The 27807-nt window shown below is 38.1% G+C and overlaps 1 protein-coding gene across 1 annotated transcript in view; it reads right to left on the reverse strand.

Moving 5' to 3' along the window:
* DENND5B (DENN domain containing 5B) overlaps positions 1-27807 on the reverse strand; it is a 187613-nt gene that overhangs the window by 59252 nt on the left and 100554 nt on the right. The window contains exons 4-7 of the mRNA XM_028113302.2: positions 15259-15446; positions 8156-8692; positions 5547-5778; positions 679-829 (exon numbers count right to left, since the gene is read on the reverse strand). Of these exons, the coding sequence (XP_027969103.1) occupies positions 679-829; positions 5547-5778; positions 8156-8692; positions 15259-15446 (1108 nt within the window). The remainder of the gene's footprint in view (positions 1-678; positions 830-5546; positions 5779-8155; positions 8693-15258; positions 15447-27807) is intronic.

Below are 27807 nucleotides of genomic sequence, written 5' to 3' on the forward strand. Positions count from 1 at the left end.
TGGTAATAGGGTCCTTGCAGATGTAATCAGGTTAAGATGAGGTCATTAGGGTGGGCCCTAATCCAGTAGGACTGGTGTCCTCATAAGAAGAGGGAAATTTGGACTCAGACATAGAGGGAAATGAAGACAGAGACAGAGACTGGAGTTAGCACTGTTAGAAGTCAAGGAATGCCTGAGGCCAGCAGAAGTTGAAGAAGCAAGAAGGCTCCTCCCTTAGAGGTCCTGGAGGGAGAATGGCCCTGCCAATAACTCGGTTTTAGACTTCCAGCTTCCAGAATTGTGAAAGAATGTATTTCTGTTGTTTTAAAAGCCACCAAATTTGTAGTACTTTGTATAGCAGTCCTAGGAAACTAATACAGACAGTGAAAGTATAATTTTTCTAATTCCATTAGACAGTATCAGCATTATATTTAAATAGTCAAAGTGAAAGTATTCCCAAGTGTACATTACTTTAAAAAGGAAAAAAAAATCTGTTTGGATTTTTTACGTGATGGAATTAAAAGTCAAATACTCATAGAATGCCAATCCATATTCCAAATGGATTGATTTGGCCTTTGAAGGAAGTAATGAGATCGATAAGATATTTAATGATCACCATGCCCCATTACAGCTGCACAGCACTGCACTCTTCACTTACCCCTTCAACCCACTGCTCAAGTGAAGAACGTGCTCGCTTACTTGTTATTAGCTGGTCCTGTTGCCAACACATCAGACTGTAACTTTGGAAAGAACCCTTGCTCATATTTGCCTTGACCAATTTTCATATCAAGCAGATGTGGGTGGATTGCCGTGTGATCCATTTTCATCAGTCGCTGCTCAATTGATTGGGCTATAAATTAAATTTATAACAAATTAGAGGCATTTCAATGGCTAAACCTTAAAACAATGCTTCCTCCACTCATGCACCAAGGAACTCAATCTGACACTCTAAAATAGATTTTTATAAAAGCTCTTGAGAAATCAGTGTAATGTAAGTATAAAAAGGTTAATTTTAAGTGAATACTAGATGACTAATTTTCATGGTATGTTCTGCCTCTGTCAAAAGCAGGGCAGCAGGGTTGAAAAATCTTTAGTACTGAAACAAGTTTCCCTTAAGTGGGATATTCAGCATTTTAATACTTCAATATTTCAATATTAAATATGTAAGAAAAATATTTTAATGAAAATATGGTTCGAAGTACATTTAAGAAAAAGACGGCAAATAAAATATTGACCTTGAACTGCAAGACAGGGAAGGAAAAGCAAGCACAGTAGCCTTATATTACTTTATTTCTTTGTACAAAGATCCATTAAATATCCATAGTTCTCCAATTGTAAAAACAAGAAATGGTGTAAAGTTTATTACTTCACTTTTAGCAACAGTCACATTCTCATTAGTAGGAGTCATTCAGGAGTGTTTATTAGATCAAGAGGGGTAATGCAGAGAACAATAAAATAAGCAGGCATTTAGAAAATGTCCAGAGGATAAGAAACTGACCTTTTGACGAATAAAATAGCCAAAGTTAAAAGATAGGAATTGCTAACATTTCTATTTAAAACCACTTAAAGTTAGGAGGGTATCTCCAAGACCCAAGAAAGACTGAACTATTTCTCTGGTAGAAAAATCTGATCTTAAATGTTTTTATGAACTGAATTTTCAAGAGAAAATATATTATTTGTGAAGCAAGACTAGGTCTTTAATTCTTTGCCTACAGAATACTAAAAGGGGAGAACAAGCAGTAATTGTGGTGGTGTCATAAACAGAAAGCACTCTGGGAACTGTTAATCTTTGGATTTAAGAGAAGTAAAAAGGTATTTTTATAAGTATTTCATGGAACCAGTTTATTTTGCCTACTTTAATATCAGCAGATTGAGTACTGCTGGTTATTCCCCATACATAGTCTTAAAAACTTTCTTTCTGAGTGGAGAGGGGTCTGTCCCGGACATATTCCACACCTGTCAAAAGAACGTGCTTACTACCATCTTGTGTGAGATAATGCTTCACCTAAGCCAGTTCCTTGTGCTTGATGACAGCATTAAGCGATGTTTTTACAGATGTCACTATTACCCATGACTTAAACTTCACAATATTAGATACCTACTTCAAACTGCCCTAATTTTTCCTTTATAATTCATATGAACTTGCCCAAAACTTTTTTAAAGTTTTTTTTTTTTTTAAGATTTTATTTATTTGACAGAGAGAGACACAGCGAGAGAGGGAACACAAGCAGCGGGAGTGGGAGAGGGAGAAGCAGGCTTCCCATTGAGCAAGGAGCCTGATGCGGGGCTTGATTCCAGGACCCTGGGATCATGACCTGAGCTGAAGGCAGACGCTTAATGACTGAGCCACCCAGGTGCCCCCTTACCCAAAACTTCTTGAATTTCACTTTATTTTTAATGTGTAACTTGTAACTTCTCTTAAAACATAGTCCATATGGTCTATGTTGGGTGAAAAGAATGCCATGTTTTAATGTGAAATGGTATTTAATTTTCAATGATACCCTCTGGCTCTCCACAACCCTATCTATATTCTCAATGCTTCCTAATATTTATAAAACACTTAATTAACAGATGGTTCAGGCAAAATAAAGCTTAGATTCATGGCATGGAATTCTCTGAAGTCCCTGCCAATTTTATGTTCCATGAAATACTACAAAATTCCATCTCTGCCAATGAATGCTTCTGTTCTCATGAAAGGAAAAAAAAAAGCAGCTTCAGTTTTTCCGCTGGATTTAAAACGACAGAGAAATCCATCTGATACTGAGTTATTCTCCTTTAGTCAGGAAGCTTATTAAAAACAAAAAGCTTGATTCACAATGAGTTACTCTGGGGTTTATACTGAAGATTGCCATAGGGAGCATAATGCAATGTTACTTTTCAGTAATTATACCACCAGTGAATACTGAACATTCAGAAATTATTAAATGCCTGCTTTGAGAGGTCATGGGCCCGTTAGATTTTCAAGGGTTTGTGCCAATACTCATTTTCTGTGATTGGTAAGAAAAAAAGAAAAACTCTGCATTACTATCAACTTGTCTTTCTGCACAGAAATCATGAGGTTCTGGTGCCACAATATCAACAGCAGATAGCCTCTGCCTAAAGAGTTCACCTGCAAATCAAAATTCTTTTTAGTTAGAGGCAAAACAAAAACAAAACAAAACAAAACAACAAAGGACAAAAACCCAACACAATAAAAATCCATACAAAGCAAGAAAATGCCAATCTCTGTAGTTATTGTTGGGGGGGGCTGGGAAGAGGATAATTTTACTTGATGAAAGAAATAACTGCACCATTTATGGGGGATAGACGCAGTCACAGCCAGCTGCCTCCTTTTACTTAAAAAAAAAAAAGTCTTCGATAAATTAGGTTCCTTGGAGACTACTGCTTTAGCCCAATCTCATTTTCATATGTTAAAACTATAATGGTATATTTTCAAGAGAATTATGTAATTTCTGTGATGACAGTGGAATGTCAAACTTTTTGAGAGGCTGACAGAAAATCTATTTTAATTGAAAAGATTTTCTGGAAGCACACAAATAAAGGAATCACTGCTCCATTAAAAAAATTCTGTCAGGAAGGGAGGAATGAAATTTTCTCAACAAGGCATTATATTTTTCACATGGCTATTAAAGTACTGAAAGTCACACTGTTCTATGAATAGGCACAATTTCATTCATTCCACTCCCTCAATTTCCAGAAACATAGAGGTAACTGCCACTTCCTGAAGGGGCTCCAAGGATCTACTCTCATAAGTGGGAATACAACAGAATGATGTTTCAGTGACTTATCAAAGAGACCTTTTTTTTTTTAAGATTTTATTTATTTATTTGAGAGAGTGAGAATGAGAGAGAGAGAGCGCACATGAGAGGGGGGAGGGTCAGAGGGAGAAGCAGACTCCCCACTGAGCAGGGAGCCCGATGTGGGACTCGATCCTGGGACTCCAGGATCATGACCTGAGCCGAAGGCAGTCGCTTAACCAACTGAGCCACCCAGGTGCCCTCAAAGAGACCTCTTAAGACTATATAAAGACATCATTTACATATTTCTTTCCTTAAATATGCTACAACTACAGCATCACCACTTCTGTGACTTTGATCTATTTAAATAAAGTGAGAAAGGCAAGCATAGAAACAGAGCAAGAAACTCTTTCCTGCCTCTTTTTGCTCCAGAGGAAAACTTGCTCAAATAGCTTCTATATTAGAAGGGGGAAAAAAATGAAAAAAAGGGACACTCAAGTGATGGGTATCAGTTTATTTGGCAAAGAAAGTGTTAGGAACAAGGTATAAACGTATAAAATTGTGTGGATTGGTAACTGTAATAAAGTATTTATTTATTTGTCAGCGAGAGAGAGAGAGCACAAGCAGGGGGAGTGGCAGGCAGAGGGAGAGAAGCAGGCTCCCCGCTGAGCAGGGAGCCCGATGCGGGGCTCTATCCCAGGACCCTGGGATCATAATCTGAGCTAAAGGCAGACACTTAACCTACTGAGCCACCCACGCATCCCACTTCACATGTTTCTTTACTAAACAAACATCTAATGTGGTATTAAGGCTTCGGGTGCTAGAATTAGTCAAATCTGAATTCAAATCATGCTCCATCAATCACTAGCTATGCAATCATAAGCAAGCTACTTAACCTCTCAGCTTTCTCAACTGTAAAATGAGGACACTAATAAAACAAAAGTAAATGTGCTTACACTCCCTCATTGTTAAGATCAAAGGCAAAATGCATGTAAAACATGTGGTATGATGTTTAGCACATAGTAAGTACTCAGTAAATACTGGCTATTAATGATTATTTATTTAATGGACTATATTACTGCCAGACAAGAATGGCCAAGACTCTAAGGGAAAAACTGTGTCCGAGTTGGAAAACTCTAATTTGAATACAGGAATCCAGAGACTTAATTTCAATAAGTGAAACTATTAAAAATTAATGGCCCCACTAAAGAGTAAATATACTGTTACAGTTATATAAATTAAGCAGCATCTCAGATTTATTAAATCAATACTTACCTTTCCTTTAATGAAAAGAAGTGAGAAGTAAAAAGCAACATAAGCAGCAAGAAAAATTTACATTTTTTCAATTAAGGCAATAAAAGAGAATAAGACAAAATTCACAGCAACCTTATGGTTATATTACATTCAATTTGTTACTGTTTTTCTCCCTTCTTTTTTTTTTTTTTTTTTGGAGGGGGGAAGGGCAGAGGGAGAGGGAGAGAGAAAGAATTTTAAGCAGGCTCCACGCCCAGCACGGAGCTGGATGCGGGGCTCTATCTCAAGAACCTGACCATGACCTGAGCCGAAATCAAGAGTTGGATGCTTAAATAACCAAGCCATCCAGGCGCCCCTGTTTTTTCCTCTTCTAAGGGCAGAGGAATGTCAAATAGGAATGGAATGGACATTAACTCACAGAAACAGAAGGAAACAAAACTACAGAAAACACCTGATATAGTATAAAGGATTAACCATGAAGTCTAAAACTGAAAATTAATTTTCGGTTTATAAGGCCAACATTGTGTAAAAAGAAACGATCATGGATTTTAATTTTAAAAGGCATGACAAATGTACCTGCTTCTTTTAAAGTGCTGCATTTCTGATAAATAGATGTCCTCAAGGTGGGTGCCCTTACATTATACAGTCTCATCTTCTCAATCCGAGAGTCAAAGACCCGAAGCAAAGAATCCTTCTCTTCCCACTGAGACATAATTTTATTATCAATAAAGGTGGCAAACATCTGTGTTTCAATGAAGCGTGAAAGAAATGGCAGGTAAGGCTCAGGCTGGTCAGAGAGAAAGGAAGCCTGTAATGAGATAATTAGAAATTATTAGAGCAAGGAGACTATCTTAGTACTACCTGATAAATCTGAAAATTTGTTGGTGAGGTCATTTTTTAAAAATCGTGTCTAACATGCAGAACTGATGCTTGATATTTAAAAATCTCAAAAGATCACTTCTCCTTCTAAATTCACGGAATTTAGGTCACTTAGGCCTTTAGCACTGATCCCACCTTTCAAAATTGATTTACATTCTGGTACTCATAATCATTAGGTAGAAAAGAGGGCATTACTAATGAAAGAGGGTGGATCAAGTTATCGTCAATCATCCTCTTACCAATAATTTCTGACCCTTTCCCAGTGAACTGTGATTTTTTTCCTGCTCTCTATTCCTAGCCTATGCAGTATATCGCTGAGTCATAAGGCACTTACATGATCAATGAGTATGACTGAGATATATACATAAGTAATAACCTTAAAAAAACATGGAATTTGTGCTTATGGGTGAAATCTTGTTTGTCAAGTGGATGTTTTTCTAGGCCCCAACACTGTTTGAGACTGATGGATGAGTGCTAATTCAAGATCAAACTCCTTCCAGACCTGTGCTGATTAACGAGTCTGGGCCTTAACAACTAAAATAAGTATTGCCTGAAAAACCATCCAAAGCAAGCTGGGCCTTTAGAAAACATGTACAACCAGCTGCACGTTCCTGTTACCAGCTTGTCTGGTGCATGGAATGGTTCAGTAAATTGTGATCAGTTCCTAATTCAAAGTGTTTGTTTTTTTTCTGTGGTTCTTCAGGTCCATGTGTTTACAGGAATTCTCGTCACAGTTTGATACTAGCTGAAATTTGGAAGTGAATTATTATTTCAGCTCCTGGGTTGGTTTTGCTTTTCACTCTTTTGAGTAGGTGCAGTGTGGCAGAAGCGAGAAGGCGAAAGATGAAAGGGTAAGCTCTGACATAAGATTAGTCTCCTTAATACTCATTGGCTTCTTCCGAGCGTATTTATTTTTCATTCTAAAATTTAGGAAGCCTTTAAAAAAGTTCCTTATAGAAATGCACTTATTCAATTTAAGTGCTACCAGGGTTCAGATGTGTTTACATAAATCCAAATAGCCAGTGAAAGGTTCACAGTAGTCTCTGAAAACCAATTCACCTCTTCAAAAGATATTTTACAGATAAATACCAATTTTACTTTTTCTAGAGCAAACAGTTTTCCTTCTCCCTCTAAATGGGCCAAATATCTGGCTTTTGATATTCAGACCCTCATGGACTACAACACTTAAGTTAGCAAAGACTTGGCTTGGAGGACTAGGATGTGATAGTCCTGTACATTTTCCTAGTGAAAAATGAAATGATTACAAGCCTTCTGGAATCCAAATGAAATTTTCATTTCTCTAGTGGTTATATAAAAAGAATTCCATTTATAGTCTGAAACTACATAAAGATTAAGAAGGAAGAAAGTACCAGTGCTTGATTTAGATAAAAATTTGAATTGCCCCAAGGATAAATCATGAGTGTACACAGATTAGTTCCGAGTAGGATAGGAAAAAAACGGTTAAGCTTAATAAGAAAGGAACCTAAAAGTAGGAATACATTTGGAGAAGTGAAGGCTTTTTAATTTATTAAGGAAGTTTTCTCAAACATAAAATGCATCAGAACTTACTGCTGAATGTAGTTTATAACTTCAACTGAAAAAATGTCTGATGAAATCAGAAAATAATCTTTGATACTACCAACCTTTACAAAAAATGTTTATTAATATTTACTTGTCAGAGACTCCACAATTGTAGATTAGCCTCTTAGAATACATTAGCCCCTTTTAGAGGTCTTTCATGACACAATGCTACCATTTAGCAAAAAACCATAATGCATTCTAATAGCAACATGATGCCTTGGCAGTCACAGAGGCAGGGGACTGAACTACACTCTAGTGACCCGAAAGAGTAAATGCACACCTCTAAGTGCTTTTGTCTGGAAAACAAAAACAAGCTAAAAGACTGGTGGATATGTCCAGAAAATCTGCCAGAAGAATACTCTATAGTAAACCTTAGAAAGAAGCTTCAACTTCAGCAGGACAACTGAAAGCCAGTGTCATTTTCTATCTTCCTTTCCCACAAACTTTGGAACAGAACCTTAGACTTACAGTCATAAAACCTAATTCATTCACTTTTTCTCTCTTTTGATCCTAAGATGAGGTAAAACTTTGTCTTCTGAAACTAAAGTGCTATCTTTACATGGACAAGTTGAGATGTCATCATAGGATGAAGACAAAATGTAAGAATAAGTTCTTAATGGGAAGGGAGAGAGGAAAAATCTGTAATTAAAAAAGTTAGCAAAATCAGTAATGACAGCCCACTAAGAGCCATAAAAAAAGGGAAACGAAGTGTTTTTTTTTTTTACTTTGTCAAAGTTCTGCATCTGTTCTCGGTTGGTCAGCCAGGATTCCATGTCCTGGGCAGTCTGAATCACAAACGCTTCATAATCTGCAAACATCTGTGTAAAGCGGTTAGCAAAGACCTCACGGAGCTGCACGTTGAGCTGGTAGTCCCTTAGTTCTGCCTCTTCACACTGAAGTTTTAAATCCTTTTCTTTTTCACTCAGTGTGGCAGAGAGATCCATTTTTTCCACGGTCACACCGGTCCGCTTGGCCAAAGCTTGGAGGCGGGCTATGGTTTCATTGCCCTTCAGTAACTCGTACATGCTGATGTTGTTAGTGGAGACGTTGCCATTCTTTTTGTCATTAACCAAGTCCTTCAGAACCAGATTCTTCAGTTTTGTGGCACTCTCACTGCAATGGAGGCTGCCCTCAGGAGGGATCCCAAATTGAAGAAGCACTTCAGAGAGTTCCTGGATAAAATCCACCTTATTGGGGAATTGTGGAAATTCTTCAGGCAGTTCAATAAAATGGTTGTCAATATCCACAAAACACAAATTAGCCTGAAATAAAAATACAAAGGTTTTAAAATAACATTTTTATATTCTAAAATATTCTTGCCAACTATTATAAACAAACTCATAGATTACACACTGCCTCTTTCTAAATTGAGATATATCTGACACATAACATTTTGTTTCAGGTGTGTGATTCAATAAAAATTATGAAATGATCACCACAGTAAGTCTAGTTAACATCCATCACCACACATAATTACAATTATTTTCGTGGAACAAGAACTTTTAAGACCTTACAATACCTTTTATGTTAACTTTCTGAAGGTTAAGAATTTTTATTCTTTAAAAATAAATTTCTTGGGTGCCTGGGTGGCTCAGTCGGTTAAGCATCTGCCTTCAGCTCAGGTCATGATCCCCGGGTGCTGGGATCAAGTCCCACATCAGGCTCCCTGCTCGGCAGGACTCTGCTTCTCTTTCTACCCCTCCCCACTGCTTGTGCTCTCTCTCATGATCTCTCTCTCTCTCAAATAAAATCTTAAAAAAAAATAATAAAAATAAAAATAAATTTCTTTTTCCAGCATTTTTTCCCTAGTATTCTATACCATATTTAAGAAAAATGGATAATTTTCTCTGGGTCTTAGCCATTTCTTATCATCTGGACACGATTCTGTAATATATGACATCTCTTTGGCATTCCTAAATGAGTAAAGGTGCACAGAGTTGTAGTACCTTACAAACAGAAGGCACTGGGTAAAATGAGCACGGATGAATCCAGTCGGAACTTTCTATGCCATTCCACTTCTATGACACCATTTGTAATTTCGAATTAACAATAACTGCTATATTTTAGCAGCTATAGTCCCCACAAATGGGATGAAATTGGCAAAGAACAATCCAATTCACAGAATAGCCACAAATTTTCACTTTATCCAAAATTAGTTTCAACCTCTTAGCAAAACCATTTCAGAAGTTATTAGACAAACAGCAGGAGGCAGAGAGTGGTAGAGGCAAGCGCTTAGACAATTACAAATGATTACCCCTTGAATAATTAAGAGTTGATTCAGGAGATTTTTTTCTTTTTAAAGATTTTATTTATTTGACAGAGAGAAGACACACAGAGAGAGGGAACACAGCAGGGGGAGTGGGAGAGGGAGAAGCAGGCTTCCCCGCGGAGCAGGGAGCCCAATGTGGGGCTCAATCCCGGGACCCTGGGATCATGACCTGAGCCGAAGGCAGACGCTTAACGACTGAGCCACCCAGGCGCCCCGATTCAGGAGACATTTTTGAGTTGGAAAAAAAAAAGAGGAAATAGAAATCAGAGGAAAAATTTTTCTGAGTTTGCTTATACTATAGATTTTGAATTTATATTGAATAAAAAGACTTTTAAATATTTTCCAAATAGTTATGAACAATTCAAGGGGCCAAGTACATGCATGAAATTCTCATTATCCCTTAGGTACATGATTATAGTAGACTCCAAAACAACATTTTACTTTTCCTGTTCATACCCTCTTAATCAGAACGAGGTTGTCAGTGTAAAGGAAGATTGTGCTCATGGACTGTGGAAGGGTGGGAGGCCAAAGGTATAGCCGATCCCATAAAACTGAATCTGACTGTATTAGTGGCTGGACACAGGGCACAGGGTGGAACTCAACCAACAGAAGAAGTTTCACTTCGAGTTTCCCCATCTCTCCCACAGCCCTGCCACCTAGGTCAGCAAGGAGACAATTCACACTACACTTTGATCCTGTGTGGCAACGTAAGGTGAAAACAGGAGAGCAAAGAGTTGGGTTTTTATTTTTCTCTTTGGATCCCTGCTCTTTATGTCAGGTGCTAAAGCACATAAAGTACAAATTTCTATATTTAGCTCAATCAAAACTCAAGATTTCCCCCATTTGAAAACAGAGAATCAACAAGGGTTCCTCTCAAGCCTGAAGTGACCTCTGAATCCAACTCTTTAATTTTGCAGATGAAGAAAATTGAGGCCCAAGAAGTTAGGCGACTTCCTGACACTTGTTCCCGATAAGCATCATCAAACAGCCTGGTGGCTTAAAAGATTTTTTCCCTCCCATTTTCCTCATCTCCAACATCAGTAGTTTCCTTTAAATAAAACAAGAGATGAAGTCAAATCTTGCTGAAGACACGTATTGCTGCCTACAGCTTTCTTTAAATCCACATCGTTATATACGTATCTACAGTCTCTAGGAAAGCAGGATGTGTTGAAAGGCTTAGGGGGAGAAAGTAGGTCACTATAATTCAAATGGATGATTCAGTATCTTTAAAAATGGAAGAAAAAAATTCACTAACTTGCTAATCTAAATGTTAGCCAACCAACCTCCCACCACTTACATTTTGTACCGTCTTCTTCATTAATGCCTTCCTGCTATCCTTTTCTATCCTTCTTCTATAAAAGAGAAAATGCTACATCTGGGAAATTTTAAAGCTTGCTATGCTCATACAATCACTGATGATCTGAAAGGGTACGGCAAGGTGCACGTTCCAGCACCACACTACTGGCCTGTCTTCATGTTCCCATGAGTCTCTCATACCCTCCCTATGACTGCTTAGATGGGCCCAAGTTGGGGCTTTGATTATCACAAAATGAAAACAGGATTAACTTGTGTTATGAAGACTTAAGAAAAACCAAAAAGCCTTTTTTCTAAAACAAAGAAGAACTCCATACAATAGGGCATACGGATAAGTCACTTTTTAAATATTAATACCATTAAACTAAAAAATTATCAGAAGAGCTCAAGAAATTTTATATACACAGTAAAAAATACACTCGATTCTCAGTTTTACATTGTTTTAGGACTATATATTTCTATATCTTAATTGCTCAATGCTGCTCACACATTATGGTAAGTTATCACTTCTAGTTAAAAATGAAAAACATGGGGGCGCCTGGGTGGCTCAGTCATTAAGCGCCTGCCTTCAGCTCAGGTCATGATCCCAGGGTCCTGGGATTGAGCCCTGCATCAGGCACCCTGCTCAGCGGGAAACCTGCTTCTCCCTCTCCCACTGCCCCTGCTTGTGTTCCCTCTCTCGCTGTCTCTCTGTCAAATAAATAAATAAAATCTTAAAAAAAAAAAAAAGAAAAACATTCCCTCAAAAGAAATGCAACAAAGACTTGAAGTTCATTTCTTCTGCCATGAAGCTTTCCTATGTCCCTACCCTAAAGGCATTCTGATTTCCTCTGCATATATACTTAGTTCATTCATTCCTCTTACTTATTTTTTTAATCTGTTATTTATATTTGTAAATGACTTATTTTGGAAATCAGAAATTATATCTTATTTATCTTAATGTCTCCTACACTGGTAGTGTATGAGACAACTGGTGAATGAACAAATAAGGCTCAAGGAGATGGTCATTTTGTGGCACCCAAAACATGTACAGAGGAGGAGGAGGTGTCCAGGAATGTGAGGCCAGGGCAGCTCTCTCCATGCTTAGTAAGGGATACAGTTTCTCAATGGCTGAAGTTAAACTGGCAAAGGGTAAGCCAGAGGAGAACATTTAAAATATTCCCACAGAGGGGCGCCTGGGTGGCTCAGTCGTTAAGTGTCTGCCTTCGGCTCAGGTCATGATCCCGGGGTCCTGGGATCGAGTCCCACATCGGGCTCCCTGCTCAGTAGGCAGCCTGCTTCTCCCTCTCCCACTCCCCCTGCTTGTGTTCCCGCTGTCACTGTCTCTCTCTCTGTCAAATAAAATCTTAAAAAAAAAAAAAACCCTTAGAAAAAATAAAATAAAATATTTCTATAGAATCTCAGGTAAGATACAACAAAAAGAAAGTGGAAAAGCAATTCTAATTTAGTGTTTTGATTTTTTTGCCCACCATTTACTGTAAAGATAAGCAAGAATGGGAGAAAGTGAGGTACCATTCTCTGAAATTCATTCTCAGTACTATATCCTTCTACCATCACTCTCCCCACCCCAACCCCCCAAAAAAGAATATAACAAAATGGCTACCTGTGCCTATCATTTTAGAACTATGGGGAAAGTAAGTGGGTGGTTAATTATAAGTCTATGTACTTACATTAGTTAGGTAACAACTAAAATCATACCTTCTTAAAATAATCATTTGTAAACTTACCATTTTCATAACTATTCTAAGTAACCCTGTCACTATTTTTCTTTCTTTTTTTCACTATTTTTAGCTATTATTTTATTTTATTTTTTTAAAGATTTTATTTATTTATTTGAGAGAAAGAATGAGAGAGAGAGAGCACATGAGATGGGGGAGGGTCAGAGGGAGAAGCAGACTCCCTGCCGAGCAGGGAGCCCGATGCAGGACTCGATCCCGGGACTCCAGGATCATGACCTGAGCCGAAGGCAGTGGCTTAACCAACTGAGCCACCCAGGTGCCCGCTATTATTTTATTTTACAGTTTTCAGGGAAAGGAGGGAGGAGGTGAATATTATGAGTCGGTATATTTAAATCACTTTTTAAAATGGCTTTTTTTTTTTTTTAAAGATTTTATTTGACAGAGAGAGAGACAGCGAGAGAAGGAACACAAGCAAGGGAAGTGTGAGAGAGGAAGCAGGCTTCCCGCTGAGCAGGGAGATGCAGGGCTTGATCTCAGGACCCTGGGATCATGACCTGAGCCAAAGGCAGACGCTTAACGACTGAGCCACCCAGGTGCCCCCAAAATGGCTATTTTTATACTTACTTTTCCAAAATTATGTGAAGTTGATTATTTCATCTCACTGTAAAATGTTACGAGCACAAAGTGACCTGTGTGCGTTCTAAAGATAAACAAACTTAAAAATTCTGAACGCTCTTGCAGCAATGTCTGTGATTTTCTAATTTCCTACTCATTACATCAACACTCTTTAATAAATGTACATGCTCATCTAGTCAGAGAGTAGAATAACAGGAAATAACCTGGGTCAGCTGTGAAAATAGTGCTTCTGTATAGAAAATATATGTTACTATATCATTATTTTAGAAGAAAATTCTAACAGCTGACCCAGGTTATTTCGTTTATTCTACTCTCTGACTAGATGAGCATGTACATTTATTAAAGAGTGTTGATGTAATGAGTAGGAAATTAGAAAATCACAGACATTGCTGCAAGAGCGTTCAGAATTTTTAAGTTTGTTTATCTTTAGAGCCAGAGAATACATGCTGATATGTAGAGAAAACGATTTCTCCACTACAAAAATATCTAGGTGGCATTTAAAAACTCTCAACAATTATAACTCATGTAAAAATGGAAATATAATATTTATACACCTAAACATACTGTCTTATAAAATATCATCTGATTAATATATAAACAGACCAGATACTCAACAGGAAACTAAAACATGTCACTATTTAAGTCCTTAAACTTAAATTGCATTTAAAATAGATTTGGTTATTCTATTTCTTTTTCATTGGAAATTTAAAGGATTACTTCTTTGAACCAACAAGATACTTAGATTAATCTAGATTAATCTAATAAAAGAGAAAACAAGAGAGTTCAGGTAATAGAGAAAAGAGATATACTGGGGAGGCAAAAGTAGACACGCATAAGCTCAAAAAGAGCAAGACAGCTTAAGTATGTATTTTATATGATCTGAATCAAGCTATTTTCCCCTGAACAAAAATGTTAATTTTGGTAGGGAAGCATTCATTGGGATAAAGTAAGCAATGGATGATTACAGGAATCATTACTGGGTACACAATGGCTGTGGCTTAGTGTGTTATTTTAAATTCACTTATTAAAATGAGAACCTCTTTGGGAAATAAGAACAAATAAAAGCAAAGCACAGCATTGAAGATTTTATTAAGACAGGTGCTAATTAAATAGCTAATAATATAAAGTCGTTAACTACTTAATGTTTTGCAATAGGCCATGGCACTCTCATCAATATTTCATTTCAAAGGTTTTACATTCCAATTCTGAGTACCATTAATGACAGCCAAAAACTAGATTCAAAATGCTTCCAAGAATTCCTATTTTCTTCTTAAACTACATCTGAAAATACAACACACAGAAAGCATAATAATCTTAAGTGGTCTAAAAGCTAGGGGTTAGAATTTTTATCTCAAAAAAAAATTTTTTTTTTTTAAATCTCAATCATCTAGTCAAGCTAACATTTAGAAAAAGTTGGTAACCAGCTGTAAGTCTGAAAACAAAGAATATTAAAGTATTTGTTACTTCCATTACCCATAGTTTGCTGAGAGATGTTACTTTTCATTTGATGGAAGTCAAGAATCAAATTCATCTCAATTAATACAATGACTTTAAAGAGTTTAATGATGTGAAAACCTGGGTTATACTGTTTAAAAGCAGAATTTATAACATGAATGGAGGAAAAAGAAATTAAATGTTATTAGAATAATAAAGCAACTAGACCATGCTACTGTTGTTCCATCTTCACAAATTTAAAGCTGTGAAAATTTGTCACTGTCCTGTTTGAACCATGCTGAATTAATGACTAGTCATGGTAACCCTCAGAAGTCAGGATCTGTACTCTATGGCTCAGGCTCTACCCTAGCCCTACTTGGGAGATTCAGGACAGTCAGAGACACAGTTTGGACAAAGACAATGCTGTCTAACAATAAAGTGGCCTTGACCTAAATCAACAAACAGCAAATGCTTTATCACTCATTATAAGTTTTACCTCTTGAGGAAGTTCTAGCTTAGAACGGTCAGTTCCTTCTTTTGACTGAAGGCCCATCAGATAAGGGACAGGAGCATCAAGAAAATGTAGCAGAGAAGCAGGGAGGATGGGCACATAAACATGCTGCCATTGAAATGGGAACAAAAGTGTGGTGATGCCTTCCGCCACAGTCATCAAGCGTTGATAATCTGTACAGAACAAGGAAAAAAGGAGGGGAAGATTCCAAATAAAAACATAATCACTGCATTAAGCTTGAAAATACTAATTTCCAGGAAAAAAATCTTTTTGTAATAAATAAAATGTTTCTTTATGATCATGCAGAAAATAGGTCAATTCTATCCCAGCATAATTAAAGAGTTCAATGGTTTCACTTGAATGGCACTAAGGGGTATGAGTAGGTGGAAAACATCTCGTTCTTGCTTCTCAAATAACCAGTATGTAAGTTTACACTCCCTTAAAATGTGGAGGAAACAAGAACTGATAGAATTGCTCTTGGCATGTAGACCATCGAAAAGGTACCAGGATATTGCTACTGATTACATTTTGTATACATGCATATCAATGTAATTCCCAATTCAGAGGCTCTTTTTTTCTTGTATATATGATCATGGTTATCGGGATTGTATTTATTTTAGCCTTCATTTTGTGGGTCTAAGAAATCAAACAGATAAATGCATTCATAATCATACTTCCTATATTTAACCCCCAACTACATAACTATCAAATCTGGAAACAAAGTGAAAGTTACCTGAAAATTAAAGTTTGATTCTTGTTTGTGTTTTCTTCACATGAATTAATCAAAACTACAAACTGCTAACAATATATTAAAGTGCCCTCCCCATTTTATTGCAATATAATTGACATATAACACTGTATTAGTTTTAGGTATATGAAATAATTATTTGATATATGTATATATTGCAAAATGATTACCACAGTAAGTTTTGTTAACATCTATTATCTCACATACTTTCAAACAAAGTGCCCTCTTAAACCACTCTGCCATAGAGGTGCTTTATACATTATTGTCTGTAAACCTCTTTTAAACCTTTGGAGGCAGATGTGTTTAGAATTCATTTATTTTTTATAAAGATAATATTGTGGGGTGCCTGGGTGGCTCAGTCGGTTAAGCAAGCATCTGCCTTCAACTCAGGTCATGATCCTGGAGTCCTGGGATCAAGCCCTGAGACCCGAGTAGGGTTCCCTGCTCAGCAGGGAGTCTGCTTCTCCCTCTCCTTCTACTCCTCCCCCAGCTCGTGCTCTCTTTCTCACTCATTCTCTTGCTCTCTCAAATAAATAAATAAATAAAAATCTAAAAAAAAAAAAAGGTAATATTGTGCATATACCATATACATGAAATATCTAGGGCAGCACCCTGTAATAAAACATATTAATATTTCTGCAGCAAACTTTATGAGTATCCTAATAAGACAGATAAAGAATTTAAATAGGGTCACTTTGGTTCAGGTCTGCTTTTTCAATAAATGAATTATAAAAAGAATCTTTTATTTTCTGAAATTTTTTGGATTTGAAAATTGAAGAGAAAGGATTATGGCCTTGTAATTTTCCTCTCACAGAATTCACCGGGCACAAAAACAGTAAAATCTGGGGGAGTAAGATTTTGGGGAAGTCTTTTAAAAAAGGTTAAGAAAATGATCAGATGCTATTTGGTTCACAGCAACCCAAAGAACACCTGACCAAACATAAACAGGATGTTTTCTGCTTAAAAATCTTTCTTGTGTTGTTTTATAATTTGTATACAACTACCTTTAATAGTCTACAGTGGGATTCTGGTAATGAATCATCAGCTATCCATAGCCAAGTACACTTAGAGGTTTCCTTATGTGATTCACTATTAAGACTTAAATTTTATGGGGTGCCTGGCCGGCTTAGTTGGTAGAGCATGTGACTCTTGATCTTGGGGTTGTAGACTTGCGTCCCACGTTGGGTGTAGAGATTACTTAAAAAAAATTCTTAAAAGAAAAAAAAAGACTTAAATTTTAGGTGAAAACCTGTTTATAGGAATACTTTAAAAACACAAATACCAGGGGGCCTGTGGGGTATGGGTCAGACATAGGAACATGAATGGCTGACCAAATTACCTCAGGTGGGGACATGGACACACCTGAACATGAACACGCACGCGCACACATACACACACCAGCTAGGACACACACGAACATGAACACACACACACACACCAGCTGAGGCCCAGAGAAGCTGGGCTGAGACAGCTGGTACTCTGTGGAGATGGGGTGGTCAAAGGAGATCAAATAATCAGCTACCTACCACTTTGCTGGTCAACAGGCAGATGTCTGAGCTATAGGAGATGGGGTGTTTCATCACACGGGTAGGGGTGGGCAGCTGACCTGAAACCCTGAAATCTGTTGAATGGACATTCAACTGTAGCTCTGAACTACGACAGGACTCCATAATGGCCTTGCCCTGTGGGCTTTTTTCTCCACTGTGGGCTCAGTAAGGACAGGGTGGTACCCATTTGCCCATAAAGCACAGGGCCTAATTTATTAGCAGTACTGATCAAAATTTACTGACCACCCCCACCAAAATTTTCTTTTTGAGAGAGAGACCATGCACAAGCACATGTGTAGGGGAAGGAGCAGAGGGAGACAGAGTGAATCTCAAGCAGACTCCACGCTCAGCATAGAGCCTGATGTGGGGCTTGATCTCATGACCCTGAGATCATGACCTAAGCTGAAATCAAGAGTTGGATGCTTAACCAACTGAGCCACCCAAGCGCCCCTACTGACCAAATTTAATGATGCTACCCAATGTTATAATTTTCTCCTCTTATTGTAAAAGTCCTAACAAAACACAAAAAAATAAGGGGTAGGAAGGCATGCAGATAAACTAGGAAAAGGCCAAATTCAGGGAAATGTCTAAGATGGCTACCCATTTCAACCAAGGATTGGAGTCTTTTTTATTTTTGTAACTTTGGCACCTTATCCCAGTATCTGACATACAACAGATGTTCAAATTAAAAAAAAAAAATTAAAGATTTTATTCATTTGAGGGGGGGGGACGAGCAGGGGGAGGGGCAAAGGGAGAAGGGAAGCAGGCTCCTCGCTGAATGTGAAGCCAGAGCCTGACATGGGGCTGGATCCCAGGACCCCGAGATCATGACCTGAGCTAAAGGCAGATGCTTACTGACTGAGCCACTCAGGAGACCCTCTAAAAATATTTTTTAACAAATAAATGAATTAGTGGGATAAGACTACATAATTTTGCTGGATATCCACAACTTAAATAGACAATTGGTTAGATTTTGTCCACAAGAGACTAAAGAACTAATTTTTCAGTAAGAGAAAATGGTAACTACTCAGATGAGAAACTGCATTCAAAAATCACATTTCTTGGATATTCATACATTGAGTTAATTATCTGCATGCCCACTTATAAAGAAAATTCAAATATCCATTTACTAAGCCATGGATACTGTTCATTACACAAAGAATTTTTTACCGGGATGCCTGAGTGGCTCAGTTGGTTAATCAACTGCCTTCAGCTCAGGTCATGACCCTGGAGTCCTGGGATCGAGTCTCGCATCAGGTCCCTGCTCAGCAGGGAGTCTGCTTCTCCCTCTGACCCTCCCCCCTCTCATGCTCTATCTCATTCTCTCAAATAAATTAAAAAAATTTTTTTTACCAAGTAACTCATTCTATGTTTAAGTAAACCATGTAGGGATCAGAACTACTGTTTAGGAATAATTATCAGATCTAAACATCTTTTTCCTCCTTTATATTAAAAATGTAAAGATTTTAATAGTGAAATATGATGCAGGTTTTCCAAGGCCCTTCAGAGTAGAAAAAGGACTCTCAGGAAGCCCCCAAAACTTTTTGGAAGTGACTAGAGAATTAAAGCACATTGTTGCTCTACCAGGAAGATGTATTCCACATGTCACTCCTGAGGTTTGAGGAAAACAGAGCTCATTGAAAAATTAAGAGAAAGGAAAAAAAAAAAATTGAGAAAGAAAAAATTAACTTCAGAGCCACCTTATTTATATATTTTACGATTCGACTGTATTCAAAATGTACAGTATGTACTATGTAGATGGGCTGTTAGAAAAATAACTTGATTGTTCTGGTATTTATGTGCTAACTTTTAAAAATTGCTAATAGTCAGGGTCCCTGGCTGGCTTAGTCAGAAGCGCATGCAACTCTTCACTTTGGGATGGTGAATTTGTGACCCACGTTGGGTATAGAGATTACTTAATAAAAATGTAAAAAAATAAAATAAATAAAAATTGCTTTAGTTTTACTGTGGGTTTCTACAGTTTTATTGTCATAAAAAGTTATAAACTATTATTGGGGTTTTTTGGTACTGCTGAAGATTAGTTTTCTAAGACAATCACTTCCTTAAAATTAAAGTCAATGTTTCTCATTTAATTAGTTTCTTTAGGGAAAAAAAAAGCAGTAACACTAAAATCTAGGTTTTAAAAAAGAATTAGTTTTTACACAACATTAAATGGGAAAAAAAACTACTTAAAACTACTTAAGTAATTTAATGTAGGGGGATATTCTTCCTTCAATCCCTTACCCATTTCTAATTTATGAATACCTTACTTAAGAATAATGTTTGTTTGAAGATTTTACCTACTTGAGAGAGAGAGAGAGAGAGAGCGTGTACCCGCACACACAAGTGGGGGTAAGGGTGGAGGGGCAGAGGGAGAGGGAGAAGCAGGCTCCCCACTGAGCAGGGAGCCTGGGGTGGGGGGTGGGGGTACTGAGATCATGACCTGAGCCAAAGGCAGCCGCTTAACCAATGGAGCCACCCAGGTGCCCCTAAGAATAATTTTTTTTTTTTTAAGATTTTATTTATTTATTTGAGAGAGAGAGAACGAGTCGGGGGCAGAGGCAGAGGGAGGGGGAGAAGCTGACTCCTTGCTGAGCAGGGAGCCCGATGCGGGACTCGATACCAGGATCCAATCCCAGGACCCTGGGATCATGACCTGAGCTGAAGGCAGATGTTTAACTGACTGAGCCACCCAGGAGCCCCAAGAATAATGTTTTTAAGGGGTGCCTGGGTGGCTCCATCTGTTAAGCGTCCAATTCTTGGTTTGATCTCGTGGGTTGTGGACTCCTCGCTCAACAGGGAGTCTGCTTGAAAGAATCTCTCCCTTTGCCTGTCGTCCTGACCTTCCCTTCCTGCTTGCACGTGTGTGTACAAGAATGCATTCTCTCTAAAAATAAACAAATCTTTTTTTTTTTTAAAAGAATAACGTTTTTAAGGAAAAGGAGGAATGAGAAGATTCATTTGGTTAAGAAATAGTAATCATTTATTCTATCAATGCTCTTCAGTCAAAAACCCCAGGAACACACCTATATTTGAACAAGTTGGGTTTACTACTCCTTATGGAGAAGGAGCGCACACACCTTGGGGATCTGTGGCATGTCTTCCTAAGAGGGTTTAGAGATAAGGATTAGGAATCTGGGCTGGGTTTGGATAAATTTAGGGAGAGTATAAAGAAGTAGAGACTTGCTTTGGATTAGATACTGTCACAAATCAAGGCAATTCTATGACAGGGTATCTCAAAAATCTGATCTATAGGGAAGGCAGATTAAGGTGGGGTTAGAATGTATTTGGTAAGGAAGTGAGGCAGCAGTTACTAATTCAGCGAGAGAAGAGGATGTTTGGTATTTTGTGAGGTACACAGTGATCTTGCTTGAAGCAGAAGTTCCTGTTAGACTATTTATATTGTATAGAACAACATGGCTCAGTCATGAGCATCAGATCAGTATGCAGTAACAGTGAGGTCTAGTTTGAGAACTAGATCAGTTCCTGGATGTCAGGAGCTACTTTAACACTTCTTTCTCAATTGTAAGCCAGATATAGGTGAAAGGCTCAAGACTGTAAGCAGTCTGATCCTGTGCCACTTACGTATTTATTGCCTCTCAGCTCCAAACTCACTCAGCACATGGTCTACGATAATGGACTAAACTAAGCATTCTCTTTTACAGTGAGCACAATGTTAAACTTTGCCAGTAGAAGGCAATGCAGAGACACTGCAGGAGGAAGGAGCTTCTCTTCTTGGTTCCAGTGTACAACTGCAACGTTTTGTTTGTTCTTGCTCCTGTTGCATGGTTGAGCAGTGGTGTGGTTATATGAAGACATCTGGTGGGTACTTCCCAAGCCATATGCCAAAAGGAAGCAGCCTCAGTGACTGGGCCAGTGGTCACCTTCCCATGGCCCCTCTAACATGGATATTATACACTCAGATCTCACACCCACAATGGTGTCCTGACAATTTCTGTGTGCCCACTCACCAGCCGCAGCTCACTTGTACCTCAGAGGTTTGTTTCCCTTTGCCCAGCGACTCTGGACCAGGCAACCCACTGACTCTCCCCCATCCAATGGGCCTCAACTGGACTGTCCTCAACGAGGTATGAACCTCAGCCTTGGGAAATGGGCCACCCTTCCAAGTCTGTCCTTCCTTGGGTACCTGTTAAGAGTTTTATTCATGTCTTTATACTTACTTTCTATTATAGCTTAATAATTCTTATTACATTCCTCTGAATTGCAGATATGGTTTAATCTGTTTCCTGACTGGACCTAGGCTGAAAGGTCTAGGGTTTGAAGCAGTCAAACCAAATCTCTAGCAGCTTGGCTATTTTTTTTTAAAGATTTTATTTATTTATTTGATAGAGAGAGAGCACAAACACAAGCAGGCAGAGCGGCAGGCAGAGGGAGAGAGAGAAGCAGGCTCCCCACTGAGCAGAGAGCCGGACATGGGGCTTGATCCCACAACCCTGGGATCAGGGCCCGAGCCGTAAAAAGACACTTAACCGACTGAACCACCCAGGCAACCCAGCTTGGCTACTTTTCTTTTAACTGTTGGTGGGAAAAATATTCAGTCTCAGAGAAAACAAATTCTTCAAGTAATGGCAAGTAGCACCTTGGGCTGTTTTCTTGCTTTGATTATGGAAAACTTGCACATGGAGAGTGAAAATAAATTATCCACTTTCCCCTCTTCTACTAGACATTGAAAGACTGATACACATGGTTTGTATTTCCTTCAGCACAACTCTCCCACTTGCTTGGGTATTCTATGTCTATTTTTTTTTTTTTAATCACAGGTTTTTTGTTTTTTTTTTTAAAGACTTTATTTATTTGAAAAAGAGAGAATGAGAGAGAGAGCGCACATGAGAGGGGGGAGGGTCAGAGGGAGAAGCAGACTCCCCGCTGAGCAGGGAGCCCGATGCGGGACTCGATCCGGGGACTCCAGGATCATGACCTGAGCCAAAGGCAGCCACTCAACCAACTGAGCCACCCAGGTGCCCCTTAGGTCTATTCCTTCCAGTTCTGTGTTCCCTACAAGACTACTTGAAACGCCACATCCTTTTTTATAATGCAATTACTTAGCAGAAACAAGACAATTCTTTTTAACTGAATCAAGAAATAAAAGAGCTTTCTTCTTTAAGTATGTTTTGAAAAATTTAGTGTTAGGAAAATTATTTTTGTTTGATACTCAAAGTGATGAATGAGTAAAAGACATTATTTTCATATTTAAGACATGCCTCAGCACAGCATATGAGGCTCTTCCTGACTTGGTCCTTTCTTGCCTCATTTCTTACCACCACCCCATACACAGTCAAATCATTTGCCTCTGATTCACTCACTGAATCTAACAGGTTTTCACAGGTTTCTATGCCTTTGTATACACTTTTTCTCTGTCTAGAAGGTCTCTTCCTCTTTTAGTGCTTGGCTGAGTTCCACTTTTTCCTTACTGTACCATCATCTGCCAGACAGCAATGACTATATTTTTAATCTCAGAATTTCCAGTACCTGGATTAGAGCTCACACATAGTGAGTGGTCAATAAATGTGTGTTAAAAAATGAATATGTTAATATCTAAGGTATGTAAAATAAAACGATTTAGACAATAAACAGATTATGCTTTACCACATTATACAGAATATACTGTCAAAAATTTGCTAGCAGCGGCTTATATGCAGATCCTGTGAGGGCCCTGCCTCTACCATCTCAGCCCCTGTCTAGCCAGCATCATTGTGGAGAACAAGGTCAGCCCCACCAGGACAGCTGAAGGGCCTGCAGCTACACCTGAGGTAGGGGGCACAGGACCAGTAGTGGCACAAGGCAACTCCAGTGTTGGCTGGTGGCTCAGTGTCCGAGGAGGAGGCCATGTCTAATGGGATTTGCATACCGCAAAGCGCTGCCAATGGAGGCATGAGGCTGGTAGTGACCAGCACACCTTTGATGAACAGCATGATATGGCTAGAAGATTACACACCTACAGTCCTGGGGGCCGTGACTGGTTACCACCTGATGCTGGCTTTGAAGCCCCCAGTGCATGCGTAATTCGGCTCATCTCACTGGCTCCAGAAATTCATCTTAGATATTGCCAACAATGCCCTACAGTACTTCAAAATGACGGACACAGCTTCTGGAAGCTCCCAAAGCAAGAGCTAGGACTACAAGTTTTCTAACGATAGAGAACTTGACCCTTGACCTCAGCAAGTATGTGAAGAAGCTGCACTACATTTCATTTGAGCCAATTAAATGTACTTGTTTGTCCCCCTGTCCCCACACTGACCTGTTTTCATAATAAACTACTGTAACAGCAACAAAAATTGCTTAAAGCTCACAAAGATATCACAAAAGACAGAATACAAATCCAAATCAACATAAAATTCAACCTCCAAAATTCAATGGGTGAAAAATGAGCCACGTTTTGCTTATCATGTTCACAAAGATTTAAAAAGAAAATCACAGCAAAGGTGTGGAGGAGAAAGTATTTTCCTAAGTTGCTAGAGCTTTCTATTTGGCAATATTTATCAAAAAGCTTAAAAATACACAGATCATTTGACCCAGCAATTTTAATTCTAGGAATTAATCATCTAAGTATATAAAAACATAAGTACATGATGTTTTACATATAAAGTGTCATTTATAACAGTAAACCATTTGTAATACCCTAAATACCTAACAAGAGGGATGTGATTGTAACAGTTATGGCTAGTTATATAATTGGATATACTGAAGCAATTAAAAGCACATCTATATTATTAACATAGAAAACCAAATCGTCTTTGGCAGCAACTATGTATTAAAAACTTGCTGAAATTCCACTTCTGGGTATATGTCCAAAAGAACTGAAAGAAGAGACTTGAAAAGATATTTGCACATCAATGTTTTTAGTACCATTACTCACAGTAACTAAGAGGTGAAAGCAACTCAAGTGTCCATCAATAAATGAATGGATAAACAAAATGTGGTATACACACACAATGGAATATTATTCAACCTTAAAAAGGAAGAAAATTCTGACACATGCTACAACATGGATGAACTATGTTGGTTCGCTGAGGTGAGTTCACCTATGTTGAGTGAAATAATAAGCCAGTCACAAAAAGACAAACAATGGGTGATTCTACTTAGATAAGGCATTTAAAGTAGTCAATCACAGAAATAGAAATTATAATGGTAGTTGCTAGGGCCTGGAAGGAGGGGGACATGGAGAAGTGTCCAACATGTATAGAGTTTCAGTGTTACAAGATGGAAAATTCTAGAGACTGACTGCATAACAACGTGAATATACTTAATCCTACTGAACTGTTCACTAAGAAGTAATTAAGATGGTGAATGGTATGTATTTCTTTTTTTAAAGATTTATTTATCTGTTTTAAAAAATTTTTTATTTACTTATTTGAAAGAGAGAGACACAGCAAGAGAGGGAACACAAGCAGGGGGAGTGGGAGAAGGAGAAGCAGGCTTCCTGCTGAGCAGGGAGTCTGATACGGGGCTCGATCCCAGGACCCTGGGATCATGACCTGAGCCGAAGGCAGACGTTTAACGCCTGAGCCACCCAGGTGCCCCTTATTTATTTTAGAGAAAGAACTTGGGGGGGGTCGGGGCAGAAGGAGAGGGAGGGAGAGACTCTCAAGCAGACTCCCCGCTGACTGCAGAGCCCAACTTGGGGCTTGATCTCACGACCCTGAGATCATGACCAGAGCCGAAATTAAAAGTTGGATGCTCAACCAACTGAGCCACCCAGGTGCCCTGGTATGTACTTCTTTAAACACAATTTTTAAAAAAACTACTAAATCAGGGGTGCCTGGGTGGCTCAGTCGGTTAAGCATTCTGACTCGATTTCAGCTCAGGTCATGATCTCAGGGTCCTGTGATCAAGCCCCATGTGGGATTCCACACTCAGCGGGGAGTCTGCTTGAGATTCTCTCCCCCTCTGCCCCTCCCCCCATGCATGCTTTCTCTCTCAAATAAATAAATAAATAAATAAATAAATCTTTAACAACTTGTTAAAAGCTATATGAAAATAACCTGTGGGCAAAAGAATCCCAAAAAATGGATAATTTATGAGAATAATTTGAATTTAACTTAAAAAGGATGTTTTATTTGATGTTAGATTACTTTTAAAAAAGCATACACATGTGTTTCAAAGTCAAACAGGGTTTGCAAAATAGGTAATGAACCAAGTATTCATTGAGAATTGCTTTTTATTAAAAATTCTTTTTTTAAAAGATTTTATTTATTTGAGAGAGAGAGACAGAGAGACAGAGAGTATGAGCAGTGAGGAGTGTAGAGCAGACTCCCCACTGAGCAGGGAGCTCAATGCAGGGCTTGATCCCAGGACCCTGAGATCATGACCTGAGCCTAAGGCAGACGCTTAACTGACTGACCCACTCAGGCACACCTAAAAATTCTTATTTAATTCACAATTTCAAGTGTAAAAAGTACGTTAATCACAAGTTAGCCATGACATTCTGTAGAGCCTCCAAAAATCACTGGCAATGATTGACATCAGGCATTTTTAAAGCAAATTATTTAAAATGAAAATATGCTTCTCTATATCTATTCATTCATAAGAATATAATTTTCTAATACCCATGACTACTTGTGAAAAGTGGTATCTCTTACTGTTTCAACAGATGTTAAGAGAAAAAATAAAGTATCTATGTATATAACTATGTACTTAAATTGTTTAAAGTAGATTAAATATAATGGGTAAGTGTTGGCAAAAGAGAAAACAGACTTGGATTATTTTCCTATTTTATATTATTAATAGTTAAATTATGCCTAGCAGTTGTTATATTCTGTAACAGTTGACACAATCTGTTCATTTTAATTTTTGTTCAGTGATCTTTTTCAAATACTTCTACTAATGGAAGTATGATGGACTAGAGCTCCTAATCTAAACTAAAAATGCTAAATAAAATAATTTTAAAACACCAATTCATGAATATATGGATTTGCAAAAAGTAAGGGATGACGTCATTAGAGGCCAGGAAAAAAATGGGAACAGGAGTCCAGTGTGGTAAAGCTGAAGTGTCTAGCTCTCTTTGAGGCATCTACTAATCCAAGGTGGTTAGAGCTTCAGTTTTATTTCTGTGCATATTGGGGAACAAAGTCCAATAAGGGCTGGGATTCAGACCGTAGATCCTCTTGCATAAAGCAGGACCTAAAACAGGAGAAACCTCAGGGAAAAGGGATCGGGAAAGGAAAAACAAAACAATAATAATAAAAGAAACACTGTACTGCCAGGAAAGTTGTCTGTCCTGGCCCTAGCTCTGGGAGGGAGGGGGAAAAAGCCCTTTGAGAATTTCTATCTACTGGCCAGTTTTTGGGTAAGTTTAGGGCCAAAACTCATGCTATCTGTATGGCCCAAAGAAACACAAAGGTGAGAATTTTGCTGGAGGGGATGGGGGAGGAGGGATGGGGTAACTGGGTGATGTAATTGAGTACTGGGTGTTACATAAGACTGATGAATCACTGAACTCTACCTCTGAAACTAATAATACACTATATGTTAATTAATTGAATTTAAATTAAAAAAAAATGAAGTAGATCTGGTGTGGAGCCTACCTAAAAAAATAAATAAAGTAGACCTGTGTTGCCAGTGAACTCAAATGCTTGGTGAAAGAAAATATAAAATCATTCCTGGAGGAAGAAACCCTCAATCTTTAACCCATCAGATACTGAATTTATCTGATAAATAATATAAAATATGTATGTTTAATGTTTAAAACTGTTTTAGGGCCACCTAAGTAAAATGTCAAAGGAAGGATTAACTACAGATTAAACACAGGTAAAAAGAGAATAAGCTGGGGAAACAGATAGAGAAATCACCCAGAATGCAGCAAAGAGACACAAAGAGAGATTGAGAGATATGGAAGATGGAGTGAAACAGATTAACAGGTTTAATTAAAGTGTCAGGAGGAAAAATAGAAAAAAGATGGATGGAAGTAATAAGAAAGATGGTTGAAAATTTTCCAAAAACTACTGAAACACACTAACCCTATATTTCACAACGAATCGCAAGCAGAACAAATAAAGAAACTCTCATCTAGATAAATTACTGTGAAAATATAGGTCATCAAAGGCAAAAAGAAAATCTCATATACAGCCAGAGTGAAAAGACAGATTTCCGGCCAACGGATGACAATTAGGGTGACTGATAGATTACAAAATCTTTCTCAACAGCTACTGTGGAAACCACAAGATGGTAGAATCTTATTTTCAAAGTGCTAACAGAAGGAAAAAAACCACTTTTAACCTA

This window comes from Eumetopias jubatus, unplaced genomic scaffold (assembly GCF_037043125.1).
Source record: "Eumetopias jubatus isolate StellerSeaLion01/CBP00866 unplaced genomic scaffold, mEumJub1_p1.0 scaffold_8, whole genome shotgun sequence".
Taxonomy (NCBI): Eukaryota; Metazoa; Chordata; class Mammalia; order Carnivora; family Otariidae; genus Eumetopias; species Eumetopias jubatus.